The sequence below is a fragment of the Copidosoma floridanum genome, unplaced genomic scaffold, assembly GCF_036245765.1.
Source record: "Copidosoma floridanum isolate Cflo_tuat_1 unplaced genomic scaffold, Cflo_Japanese_pri ptg000017l, whole genome shotgun sequence".
Lineage (NCBI taxonomy): Eukaryota > Metazoa > Arthropoda > Insecta > Hymenoptera > Encyrtidae > Copidosoma > Copidosoma floridanum.
Genome location: NW_028321894.1, coordinates 7,451,074 through 7,464,321, shown reverse-complemented (window position 1 = coordinate 7,464,321; position 13,248 = coordinate 7,451,074). Strand labels below are relative to the sequence as shown.

Genomic DNA, 13,248 nt, shown 5'->3' with positions numbered 1-13,248 from the left:
TAACTAACTTATTGATAACTAAGAGCTTCTTTTAAGATTCGCGGATAAAAAAAGTTGTGTTTGTATCCTTTAAAACCGGGAAACGACTACAGCTTGATTGTTATTAAAATTATTATTTACTTTTTCAGTCAAAAGTGTCTAGAATTTACCTGCAGACAAGTGTACACTCACAGTTTTGAATAAAAGAAGAAATGAAGAAGACTAATACTTAATAAGACTCTTAAATACCACTTTGTCTTCATCAGATTTTCTTAAATACTTGGTTGTATACCAAAACACGTATCTAAACTTTTATAAGAAAGTGTACTATCTAGTGCCCAGGAGTAGTGCTTTCCTTTAAATTCTTGCACGATGACGTCATACTTAGTGGGGAGGTGACCCAGATGTTCTTTTTTACATTATACGAATCAATGCTGAGATCTATCCTGATCAATTGTGGTTTTTAGTCTCACCCTACTCAGATAGTTACTTACATTAACTTCAAGAAATTTAAAATAAAACTATAAGGTAAGATAAAAGTTACAGTTAAACTACAGTGATAAGTGTCCTCACTGTAGAATCGAATATTTCTTTACTAAAACAAAGGTAGGAATATTAAGCATACTCATTTGAACTCAAGCTTATCTTCAATTCATAAAAAACAATTTTCAAAATGACAGTAGATTTTTTTTGGTATCAAAACATACTTACCATTTCCATAATTATTTAAAGTCCTTAGAAATTAAGATAATCAGTGATCTGTTCGGCGAGTTACAAGAAATAAATAAATACAAGGTGTATTTGAATTTTCTTCCATTGGTTTATTAATGCAACATTTCGCTGACCATTTCTGTCTGTCTCATCAGGCGCAGGTACGCAAGAATTCGTAAGTATATTGACTTACTCGTCACTGCTCGAACTATAGACTAAAATTGTCACTCCATTGTTTAACTTGTGACGAGTATGTCAATATACTTAAATATTCTCGCATATCTGCGCCTGATAAGGCTGACAAAAAGGGTCAGCAAAATCTTGCATTAATAATTCAACATAAGAAGATTTATTTCTTGTATCTCACCCCCAAAAAATCAGCGATCACCTTAATTTATTAATTCATCGAAAGTTACTGACAAACTCTAAATGAATTATTCAAAGTCTTTGATAAGAAGCTGTGATAAAGATATTTGGTCCCTGGAATACCTCATTATACAAACAGATGTATTTTTTCAAACTCTCTGCCCCTCTTTTTCTTAACTTTCTTACCAACATATCTTCATCTGATTATATTCATTGAAGAAGTTTACAATCTTACTTGGCGTATTCAAAGAACTGAATAAACATACAGGCTTTAACTATAAACCTCCGTTAGTCCGAAACCTCAAGAAAAGCAAGTATGTCTAATTACAATTGTATTAATAGTTAAAAGCAGAAGTCAGCATACCAATTTGAACTGTGCATTACATAGATTTAATAATGTGAACACAGTTAGGTTTAAATGCAAAGAAGACCCTTATACTTTAAAACACATTTTTTTGCAAAGTATTAGATTTAATAATTAAAAGACTGAGATGCGGAATAGGCGTCTTAAAATTTCTAAAAACGGTCCTTCCTCGAAAAACAATTTACTTGCCAATATAGACAATAAAATAACTTTCATACAAGTCAAATGAAGAGATAGTATTGATAACAACGTTAAGTTGTGTTTTTTCCCGCCTAAAAAATAAGTCATTTGACTTAGTGTCAATGAGTGCTTAATATAATTTACTATTTTCATAATTCGAGTGCTGTTATTTTTTTTTGTTTAATGTTCATATATTGAATAATCATATATGGTGTCTGAAATCATTTAGTGCGGTTAAATATTCATGTACGTTACCTTTTATATTTTAATATAAACGACCTGTTTAAGCAGCTATCAACTTTTTTTGGAAATGCTGAAAATTGGATCAATGTATGTGTAGCCTAAAACATAAAAAGTTATTTCAACATGGCATGTAAATTCCCACAAAAAGATGTAGGATAGAAAAAGCTTATAAAATACTATATTATGAAGAAAGTGTAACCTTAATTTCTTACTATAATTTACCAATTTTTATCAAAATATCCTGGACACTTATATATACTACTAATACCAGTACAGTTACGCAATAAGTGTATGTTAGCTAAAGAAAACCCTCTTAAAAATCCTTATATAGTGTGTTATGATTATGAATTCTCTAAAATCTGTACCCTTTTCTTAACCATAATCTTGGTGCTGCTGCTTCCCTGTCTAAAATTCAATGCTATAAAAACAGGAGAGAACATGGCTTCAGTAAGCCATTAAAGGTCCAAAGTTGCCATAACTTTTAAATACTTTTTATTCTCCAACTTATTTAAAAAATATGCTTAAAGAAAGTTTTTGGTATCATGCTAAAATGTTAAAAAGACTTCATGTGAGTTTTAAAAAAAAGTTATAGGCACTAAGCGTGTTATTAGATTATATTCTCACTCTTCTACTTAATTTTAATAAGGTAACTTAAAGCTCTGGTTCAAAAGGTAAATCTAAGATAAATTTAAGAGAAAGACCAAATTTAGAGTTGTTATTTTTACAGAGTTACAGAAATAAGGATTGAAATTATGCTAGTACTCCTATAAGATGGTAATGGAAATTGGTACAAAAAAGCTTATTAGTCATTTGTTAAATATTTTAGATAGAAGTTAAAAATTTTTTAATGGCTAGTAAATAAAATAAATTAAGTGTCAGTATCTTACTCGATAAAAATAAAAGCAAGATATAATTCTATAAGTCTTAAAAATAGTTGGATGTTACATTATGAATTATTATTCGTAGCAAACTGCCATGCATTCATTGCCTGCTTGTTTACCTTGCTTAAAACATTTCTTAAAATTTAAATATTTTTTTTACGTAAAAGGTATTATTAGTGAATTTCTTAATTTAATTTAAAGTAATTTTGATAGGTTGAATTTACTGCTTAAGCCAGGAATAAAAAAATACTATAAATTAAAAATAACACATGCTATTCAATGATTTATGTATATTATTAGAGTTTCTTGCGAAATATTACTGGTACACGTCAAAATAACACAATTTTAAAAGAAATGGGAAAATCAAAGGTTTCTTGTTTTTAATGAAAAAAAGTGTCTGAACCGGTTTAATTGAGTAAACAATGATCTAATGAGGTTGTGCAGTGCATGTTATTAAAATGCTTTATTTAACATGAATGTAAAAAAACCATCATTATATTACATGTTTCAATTAAATAATTCTTGACGTTCACTTTTAGGTTAACTGTTCTGCAATTATAAAAAATTTTTTAACCGAAGCAAAATTTATCTTACATGACATGAATTTTAAATAAAAAGAAAGAGACCTTAAATAAAAAAAAGAGAACTGAATAATAACACATCATGTGTTAAGGCTCCCTCTTTATTTAATTAAAAGAAACTTTCATTAAATCTTGTTTGCTTTGTATATTTTTGCAAGCCTGCACTTTAAAATTAATTGTACAATAGAGTTATTGATAGAGTTAACGGCATTTAAACGGTCATTTATTAAGAAGTTGCAAAAAAATGTATTTTTCAGAGTATAAGGCGAAGAAAACATTTGGCTCTTAAGAGTAAAATAGAATTATCGAGAAAAATGAACAGTTTTGGATTTAGTATTGCTGGAGGAATAGGTAATCAACACACACCAGGAGATAATGGCATTTATATTACAAAAATAATGAATGGAGGTGCTGCTGAGTTAGACGGTCGATTGAAAGTTGGATTTAAAGTAACAGCAATCGAAAATTCACAAGTAAGTTTTATGAATTAACTTAAGTGTATTATTTATTAAAACTTATGTCAGAGTGATAATTAATAACACAATGGAAAAAATAACCTTAAACCAACATTTTAAACAGAAGCATTTTTTTGCTTCATATCTTGAAAAACCTTGCTTCTTTTTGCTGTGGCACATATTGTTACAGCTTATACTTTGTCTTTATAAAAATTCTTATAAAACAACTTTTAACAACTCATAAAAGATGTCATCATTCATCGTTTTTTTTAAGTTATACTTGTACAAGCACATATTGTAGTACAAACTAAGTCAACAATTTTAAAATTGTGACCTTCAAAAAACGTGTAACAGAAAAGGTTTTTTTATTAAACATTTCCCTTGCCCTATCATACTTCATGCGATCCCATCTTACCCAGCCATATTACGATGCCACACCCTACTCTGCCTAGCCATGCCCACAGTGTTTTAAAATGGGTAAATCCTTACAAAATTATGTATCTTCCGAATGGTGGGTTAGATAACATAGTTTTTTTTTTTTTTTTTTTTTTTTTTTTTTAAGGCTTATTTAATATGCCCATAAATATAAAACTATTAAAAAGTGATAAGATGCTGCCTTACCTTAAAAACTAAAGCTTGATGACGAATTTCTTCATTTTTGCGTTACAAATAGAAGGATCGCTATTATTTGCAGAGTTATGAATAAACGTTTGTGGATTCTGGGTTCCAATAATTAAAAACAAATTGTTGTTAAAAAAAAAACTAATAATCCAATAATAGAAACTAAATCTGCAAAGTTAAGATGTCGGTCAGAAAATAAAAGAATTTTAAATTTTTTTCTTTAAGTAGAGCATCTAGAAGTTTTTCTTAGTTCTAATTACTTTTATTATCTCAAATTTCGAATAAATTGTATACGATATGCTACAAGTACCATTCTTACCTTGAAATCAAAAATTCATTATGAACTTCTTGATGTCTGTCGTTTCTTATAGTACAATTACTAATTTTAGCACTGTATGAGATAAGCCGTTAATGGTGATTAGTTTTAATCATAAGAAAAAACATGTAGTTACCTAATAATAGTAATTTAGAATGCTTAATTCAAGATGGCTGAAAACAAATATCTTATTTCTCTTATTTTTCTCATAAAATGAAGTTCTCAAGAGCTTGCGTACAATGTAGTTACTTATACAATTTTAAATTTAAAGTATATTTCATGAGATGTATGAATATCACCAGCTTAACCTAAAAATTGAAAATTAGTCACGAATTTTCTTATTACTTGCGTTACAAACAGTAAAAACACTATTTATTGTACAGTATCAGAAAAAGTCATGGATGATAAGTATATTAATAAATAAAAAAAAAATAGTTTACTATTAGATGCCAAAATTTTAAAGTATAGACTTCTAGTTGGCTAACAGCCAATATGTGAGTTGTGTAGTTTGTCACTGTGAATAAAGTTTCTAAATTTGTTTTTTTAATTTAACTTACTAACATAACCTTAAGTTTTTTTAAATTTCATATATACTATCTTAAAAGTACCGTCCTGACCTTAAAATTAGAAATAAGTCACGAAATTCTTTATTTCTTGCGTTACTTATAGTAAAATCCTTATCTGCAGTAGAATACCAGATAAACTACTAATAGTTATTAGTTCTATCTATTAAAAAAATAAATTTAATATTCAAGTATAAAATGAAAAAATGGTTCAAGATGGCCATAATCAATCTTATTTCTTTTAGTTTTCCCTTTGAATAAACCTTCTAGGAGTTTTTGTGACTTTTTATTACTTATGTACATGATCTTACATTATAAAAAATACTTATGTGCTAACTTAAAAATACCGTCCTATCCTCAAAATTATGAAAAACCAGTAATTTTATTATTTATTGCGTTACCAAAAGTTAAATTACTATCCTTCACACAGTATTAGATACACTATAGATAATTATCAGATTAAATCATCAAAGTAAGATATTAGAATGTCTAACTATGGATTTTCGAAATGGTGAATTGAAGATGCACGGCTGCCAGAAAATATCTCAATTCTTTTATTTTTTTCTTTAAATGAAGTTTCTTGGAATTTCTAAAAATTTTAATTACTTATACAACCTAAAATTTCCAATATTTCTTATATAGTATCTTGAGACTACTATCTTTACCTCAAAATGAATAATTAATAACAACATACATTATAATTAACTAAGCATTTCTGCATTTCTTGCCTTACTTGTATAAAATCACTGTCATCAGAAATATACTATATTATTTATTAAGGGTAATTAGCTTAAATTATCAAAAACAAACGATAACTATCTTGTAGTAAAATATTAAAATGTTGAATTCAAGATGGTTGCCACCAAATACAGTTTTATTTTTTTTTATCGAATAGCATTTGTAGGAGTCTTTGTACATTTGAGCTACTGAGATAATTTTTAAAATGTACTTATTACTTATTTTACTTTGACTTGTCACTACGGTCTTCACTTCAAAATTAAATGTTATTCACGCATTTCCTCATCTTTCGCATTACTGATAGTAAAATAATTTTTTCAAGCATAGTATGAGGTACACCATTAATAGTTTTTAGTTTTAATTAATAAAAGAATAAGGATCACCATTTTAACATATAATTGTAAAACGGTAATTTTACGATAGCTGCTAGTAAATATCTAAATTTCTTAATTTTAATGTACATATGGAGTTTCTGGAAGTCCTCGTGTCTTCTGATTATTAATACAATCTTGAATTTTAAATAACTGTAGTACGATATTTCAAAAAAATTGCTCTGATTTTTGAATTAGCGGTTAATTAAAACTTTACTTATTTTTTGTGCTGCTAAGACTGAAATTACTATCTTAAGCACAGTATTCGATTAACTATTGGTGGTTATAGCTTTCAATTATCAAAAGCACATAGTATGAAATCTAATTCTTAAATTTTAAACTGGTAGCCACTAGATATTAACTAAACTCTTAAATTTTTTTTATTAAATGTAGTTTCTAGAAAATTTTCTGGATCCCCCTTACTTATACAATCCTAAACTTTAAGAAGTCTTCATATAATACTCTTAAACTATCGTCTTTATTCTCAAACTAAAAAGTAATTGCGACTATTCATATTTCTTAACTTACTTATGGTAGAATTACTATCTGTAGCAAAGTATTTAATAAGTTATGAGTGATTATTAGTTTAAATTCTTGGATACGACTTGTTCATAATTTCATAAAAGAATTAAAGTATAGGTTATTTAATATAGTTACCAGCAAATAGATAACTACCTTGGTTTTTCTACATTTTACTAACTAATACAACTTTATGTTTCAAACAATTTTTATATTACATCTTCACATTATTGTCCTATTCTTAAATTTAAAAATTTATCATCGGTATCTTTATATGTTACGTTATTCAAAGTAAAATCCTTATTTCCAGCTTAGTGTTAGAAAAAGCATTGATAGTTATCAGTCTCACTTTTAAAGTTACTTTTGTCTATTGAAAAAATTTAGTTAATTATTAACAATTAGAATTATAAAGTAACAAATTTAAAGTGACCACTAGAAAATATTAAAAACTTTTTACTTTTTTTCTTTAAGTAGAGTTTCTAAGAGTTTTTCTGGCTTATTCTTTTTCCTGCAGTTTTAAATTCTAAATATTCGTAAAATAATATTTTAAAAGTATCGTCCTAACCAATTAATTACAGGTTAACCAAAAATTCCTCTAATTCTGGCGTTACTCAAAGTAAAATTAGTATCTTTAGCACAGTATCAGATGAACCATAAATGGTTTTAGTTTAAATTATCAGAAACGAATAGTTTAGTATCTAATAATAAATTTTCAGAATGGTGAATTTAATATATCTGCTCTGAGAAAAGTAATGTTAAAAAAAGTGCTGCAACTATTATTAATATTAATATATTTTATATGAAAGTTGAGACATACTTGCTATATTCTGAAAATTACGATGCCTCATAGTAAAACCAGCTTATATTAAAATTTGCTATTTCAACATAGTAATTTTTACTTTGCTCAGAAAGAATTTTTATACTAGTAAGTAAGACAAAAAAAATATAGACTCATATATGTTGTCCAGAGAAGGTATTCATTAAACAGAAGATTAATAAAATAACTACATCTTTTTCTTTTATAGTACGTAGATACTCCACAACCATTAGACCACGGGACATGATGTCCACGCTAGTACGAATAAAGTACAGGTGGGCACGTGTACTGTTTATCATACACACAATAAAGTTGAAAGTCCATGGGTTTCCTGTAGACCAAGGTGTCAATGACGGATAATTAGTCGAGTCAAAACTTAATGTCAGCACGTATCAGTTTTTTACCACGATAAATAAAATTATATGTTTCTCTTGATATTTACATTCATGTAACTTTAAATTTAAAACTTAGTAAGCGTATATGCCTATAGACTTCGTACGAAATTACTTTCATACATAGTAATTTATACTATACTAAATAGCAATGCAGTGGAATGAGAAATATAACTATGTCACATAGCCAATTCTACTTTACACTGTGGTACGTTTTGAAAAGATTTCAATAAAATTTACTATGTTGTGTAGCAAAAATTGTATTATGGCAATTTCTACTATGTTAGACATAGTTATTTTTATTATGCAGTGAAATTATTTTTGTAGACCTACTGCATGATAAAATTTATTAAAAATATAATAAAAATTATTTCAAACATAATAATTTGGCGTCATCAGATAAGTATAGCTCCACTTTTCTAAAAGTATAGTAATTTTTAGTACAGTTATAATACTTTTCTTGACACTACTTTTCATAGTGTGTCAGCAAATATCTTGAATTTTTCAAATTTTCCATTATATAAACTTTTTAGAAGTATTTCTAGATTGTACTTAGTGTACAATTTTAACTTTCCAATAATTTTTGAACAGTATCTTAAAAGTATCATCTTAATCTCAAAATTGAAAAATAATGAGTGTTATTCTACCGTCAGATGGCGGTAGTGTGGCTATGTAGAAAAGTGCGTTATAATTTAAAGTACATACGTTATAATGAATATGAAGTAAGGTCAGTTTTTAATAAATAAAGTCTGCTGGGCAACTATTTACTGTAAAAACAAATTTAAAATCAAAAATTTATAATGGAAAACGAAATTTGAAGCAACTGGTTAGTGAGTTAAGATAAAGAAAAGCTAAAACTCTAGAAAAAATCTGCTTTAGTGCAAAAGTTTGCGAAACTCCCCTGACAAAAATTGCTCATACCTGTGGTTTTAGTAGGTTATATGATAATGACAAAATATTTTTTAACTTAGTAATAGAAAAAAAATCATTACAACTTAGTTTTACCTGATACCTAAACTTACAGAGATTTAAATACATCGCTCTCATTGCCTCTTGATCCAAGTTTTGATCAAGAATATTTATAGTCTATTCAAGCTACAGTTAAGGTAGTTGTTTTTCAATGCATACGTCAACCATACGTATAGATAGACAATACTAAGGTTTTTTTCATGTATCATCCCATATTCAAAATATCAGAGACAAATGTGAATGCCTTTGCATATACTTATACGCACATAAACACATCCGTATATTTTAGATACTTTTAATTTAGGAAACAACTACTTTAAAAACAAAGGAAAAAATTGTATGAAGATAAATATTTTCTAAGCTTGAGGAAATCAAAGCTAAGATGTGACATTTTTGTTCGTGGACAAGTGGCTTTGGATAATAGAAAATTAGTTATTCACACTGTAAATATGAAGATAACTCTAAACAGGTGCATTTCTGATACTGATTGTTAATATGCTGCGGATAATAGGACCACAGCATACTGTAAACACATTCGTGTTGCTTGAAAAGAATGGAAGATTTTGTCAGTAATAAATCTCTTAAAATCAGGCTAACATAACAGATACCTTGCAAACATTTTATAAAACGAAGAAAACATACCTTATCCCCTATCAAGGCAAAAAAACTTTAATCCATCTCAATCAGAAAAACTGGAAAAGAAATTGAATAACTTTGATTCTCGTCCACTGAAAAGCTGAAATTTAAAAAGGTATTATGATTACTTTAGAAATGCTTGTATTAATTTGGGTGGGATTTCATTATAACCTTTTTCTGAGTTACAATTATTTCCGTGCACAAATTTAAGGGATCTATACAATAATCACGACGATTAGAACTGCATGCTGTAAAAAATTGTTTTTAAACATAAATATGATTTATAAATGTAGAGAAACGATAATTTGAATTAAGATGGTAACACATAGACAGTTAAGTAATAAAAACTGGCTGTTTCATAGAAATCTATGCTGGACAAGCTATAATTTTAGTGATATTTGTCAAAGAAATGATCATTAGATGTTAGTTAATAGACTGATAAATGTAAAAGATCTTCCTACCATTGAATTTATTCAACATGGGAAAAGATATGAAATACATGCGATAAAAATTTTTGATAAAAATACAAAAATAAATTGCCAAATGTGTAGACTTTTAGTATAACAGCAGTATCCTTTATTGGCTGCTTTACCTGGTGTTATTACCACAGATTATGTTTTTATTAAAGTAAAATGTTTGTTCGATGAACACGATAGTAAAATTACTCCTGATTCAGTAGCTACATATATTATAATAATAAAGATGGATTTTTAAAACACAGATGAAAGAAAAAGGATATCTTCTTATTGATTTTAAATTCAAAGGAATTTAAGTTATAAGAATTCACAGAGATTATAATCTTATTTCTGATATGTTGTCAAATTAGGTTATTTTAATAACAAACATTATGAACCAGCACTTTGAAGTAAGTTTTTGTATAGAGATTATTGATGTTAATAAGTTGTTTATTTTACTATAAGTAACCAAAAGTTTTTACTTATTGTTAAATATCTTTAAAGTACAGTTTTGAATTACGAGTATACATACTTTTACTACGGCGGAAAAAAATTTCTATATACTTTTTTGACATAAATCATTTGTGAGCATGGCAACTGTATCAAAAATTAGGCCTCAGGACTAATAATAGTTTTTCTCAAATTACATGACATGAAACAATGTAAAAGTTAGATTATACGCTACAGAAATCTTAAATTTACTTAAAAAGCCATGTTATACTTCATACGTTTGACCTAACTGAATGATATGTACAATATGAACTCGTTAACTCAATATTTTCTTATCACTGACCCAGTTTGGCGTAACATTTTACTTTTCTTCTTGAAGAATATTGGAATGTTTATCTTTATTCTATACGCAACCAAAATATCCTAGATGTCTCGCCTTTAGCAGCTCTAATACTATCTTCTGGATCACACTTTAAAATTGAATCGAACTTTTTAATCATCTGTCAATAACTAGTCGAGCCACCATAGGTAGATGGAATGTAAGATACCAAGCCACTAAGAGTAGCAGTAACAATAGTCTCATTATTTTTTTCATTTTTATACAAAGAAAAACTGCTTTGATGAGATGTAGGTACATTTGGCTTCTGAACAAGTACTTCTGCCTCATCAGTTAAAGATCTTGTTCCAGAAAAATTATCCCAAAAATCTAGTAAGGTAAAGAAACGTACCAACTCTTTTAAAGGCCATTGCTAAGTTACTGAGCACTGCAACTTCATAAATTTGACCAACGTTAAAAATATATCAACTACGTTCTTTCAGAAGTTTTCAATAACAAGCCTAGTTTCAAGTAAAATTGGTTTTGCCTTAAAAAAATGTAAGTTAAGAAAACTTACTTGAAACAACTAAGATTGGCTCTGTTTCATAAAAATAACTAAGCAAAAAAACAATGTATTCAAGACTGAAAAGTACAAACGGAAGTTTCTTATAATTCTCTAGGCCAGTATAAAAGCGAACGCTTCATTGATGTTGGCTGAATCATAAACAAATAAATAAACAGTTCTAGGGTTTTCAAGTAAATTCTGCTGATATCTGTTCTTGAATTTACTATTTGCACTATTATTATACTTAAATTCATTCATACACTTTTCTTTTTCCTCTATTATACTACTCACTTTTACTTCATGGTCCACAAGGGTAACCGATTCATCAATGTGTTAGGTACAACTATGATCGCTCTTTCCTTCATTACGATAACTAATACATTGGTAATCCATCGGATCTACTTAATTGATTTCCTAAGCTTCAAAAACATTTTTGTTAACATTTATGGAAGTTATACATCTATAGGCGCGTTATGCACGAGGGTAAATCAACGATTTTGGATTTTTTATTGAATAAAAAGTGGGATGGAAGTGGACTTTGCTCGATTCTCCCCTGTCGCCCCACCTCTCGTGACGTACTTTCAGTTTTCTCTACACAACATGATGCCACGTCACATCGCCATGCCACTTATTTTGAATTTTATTTCTTTTTAACCAATTCTAAAAAAAAAAAAAAAAAAAAAAACAGTTTCCAAAGGGATTCAAACCCCCAATGTCCGACGTCAGACTTTCTGACTACTGCCTTTGCCTACTCTGCTATAAGCAGGCCCAAAAAATCAATTACTTCATTTTATCTTAATGTTCGTCACTTTTTTTTAATAAAAATTTGTATTTAATGTACGATAATTTATTTAGTTCGGTTATAAATTAAATGAATGAACAATTTACTTAATAAAATAACTTTTTTTTAAATGTTTCTAGAAAAAACCTTGCAATTAGTATATTTTAGCAGAGCACTCTTACAGTCCATTAATGGCTGTTTATTCCTACGTATTTAATTTGTTACTTTTACACTAAATAAATAATTTTTCATACAATTTCAAATTTTTAAAAATTACAAGATATTTTTTTTTGTAATGTACAAATAAGATAATTAATTTTTATTTTATTTTATACTTTTCATATTTTTCATTTATGATTAAAGTTATTTTTTCACTTATGAACGTTCTTCACATGCTTTGTGGGAAGAAGTTCAGAGAAGTGAGAGGAACACTAATGCGTATACAGTAAAGCTAGCGATTCTTTTCCTTATGTGGATGTACTTACATACATGATCTAACGCACACCTCATCTTCTCTTTCTTAATTAATTTAAAATTTAACTTATGGGTCTATTTATGAATTTAATAGGTTTTTCTAAAAGTAATCTTTTGTACCCAAAAAATGAGAAGGTTCCTACAAATCGTATAAATAACATTTTATGTCATTCTTTTAAATAGTTATATAGTTATATCCACTTTTTTAATGTATCATGCATAAGATAATGGTACAGTCAAACGAGCTACAACATTCGTGGGTATTTTCTATGCTATTTCAATATACGTTTGACGTTTAAGTAATATCTGTCAAAACAACCTATTTGCGATAAACATCCTCAAGGGACATTCACTAAAATGTAACACTATTTTATTGAAGAAAATTATACTGTAGGATGGGTTTTCTTAATTTTCCATACATATTTATATTCTGGGTAATAAATGTAAAAGAGAAATAAGTGTAGGATCGTACGTGATAGATGTGAGCGTGACGTTACAGATGGAA

General features: G+C 27.9%; 1 protein-coding gene across 1 annotated transcript in view; it reads left to right on the top strand.

The window, feature by feature from the left end:
- LOC106640615 (discs large homolog 1-like protein) overlaps positions 1-13,248 on the top strand; it is a 317,181-nt gene that overhangs the window by 158,652 nt on the left and 145,281 nt on the right. Inside the window, exon 4 of the mRNA XM_089592456.1 lies at positions 3,563-3,778. Within this exon, the coding sequence (XP_089448582.1) occupies positions 3,563-3,778 (216 nt within the window). The remainder of the gene's footprint in view (positions 1-3,562; positions 3,779-13,248) is intronic.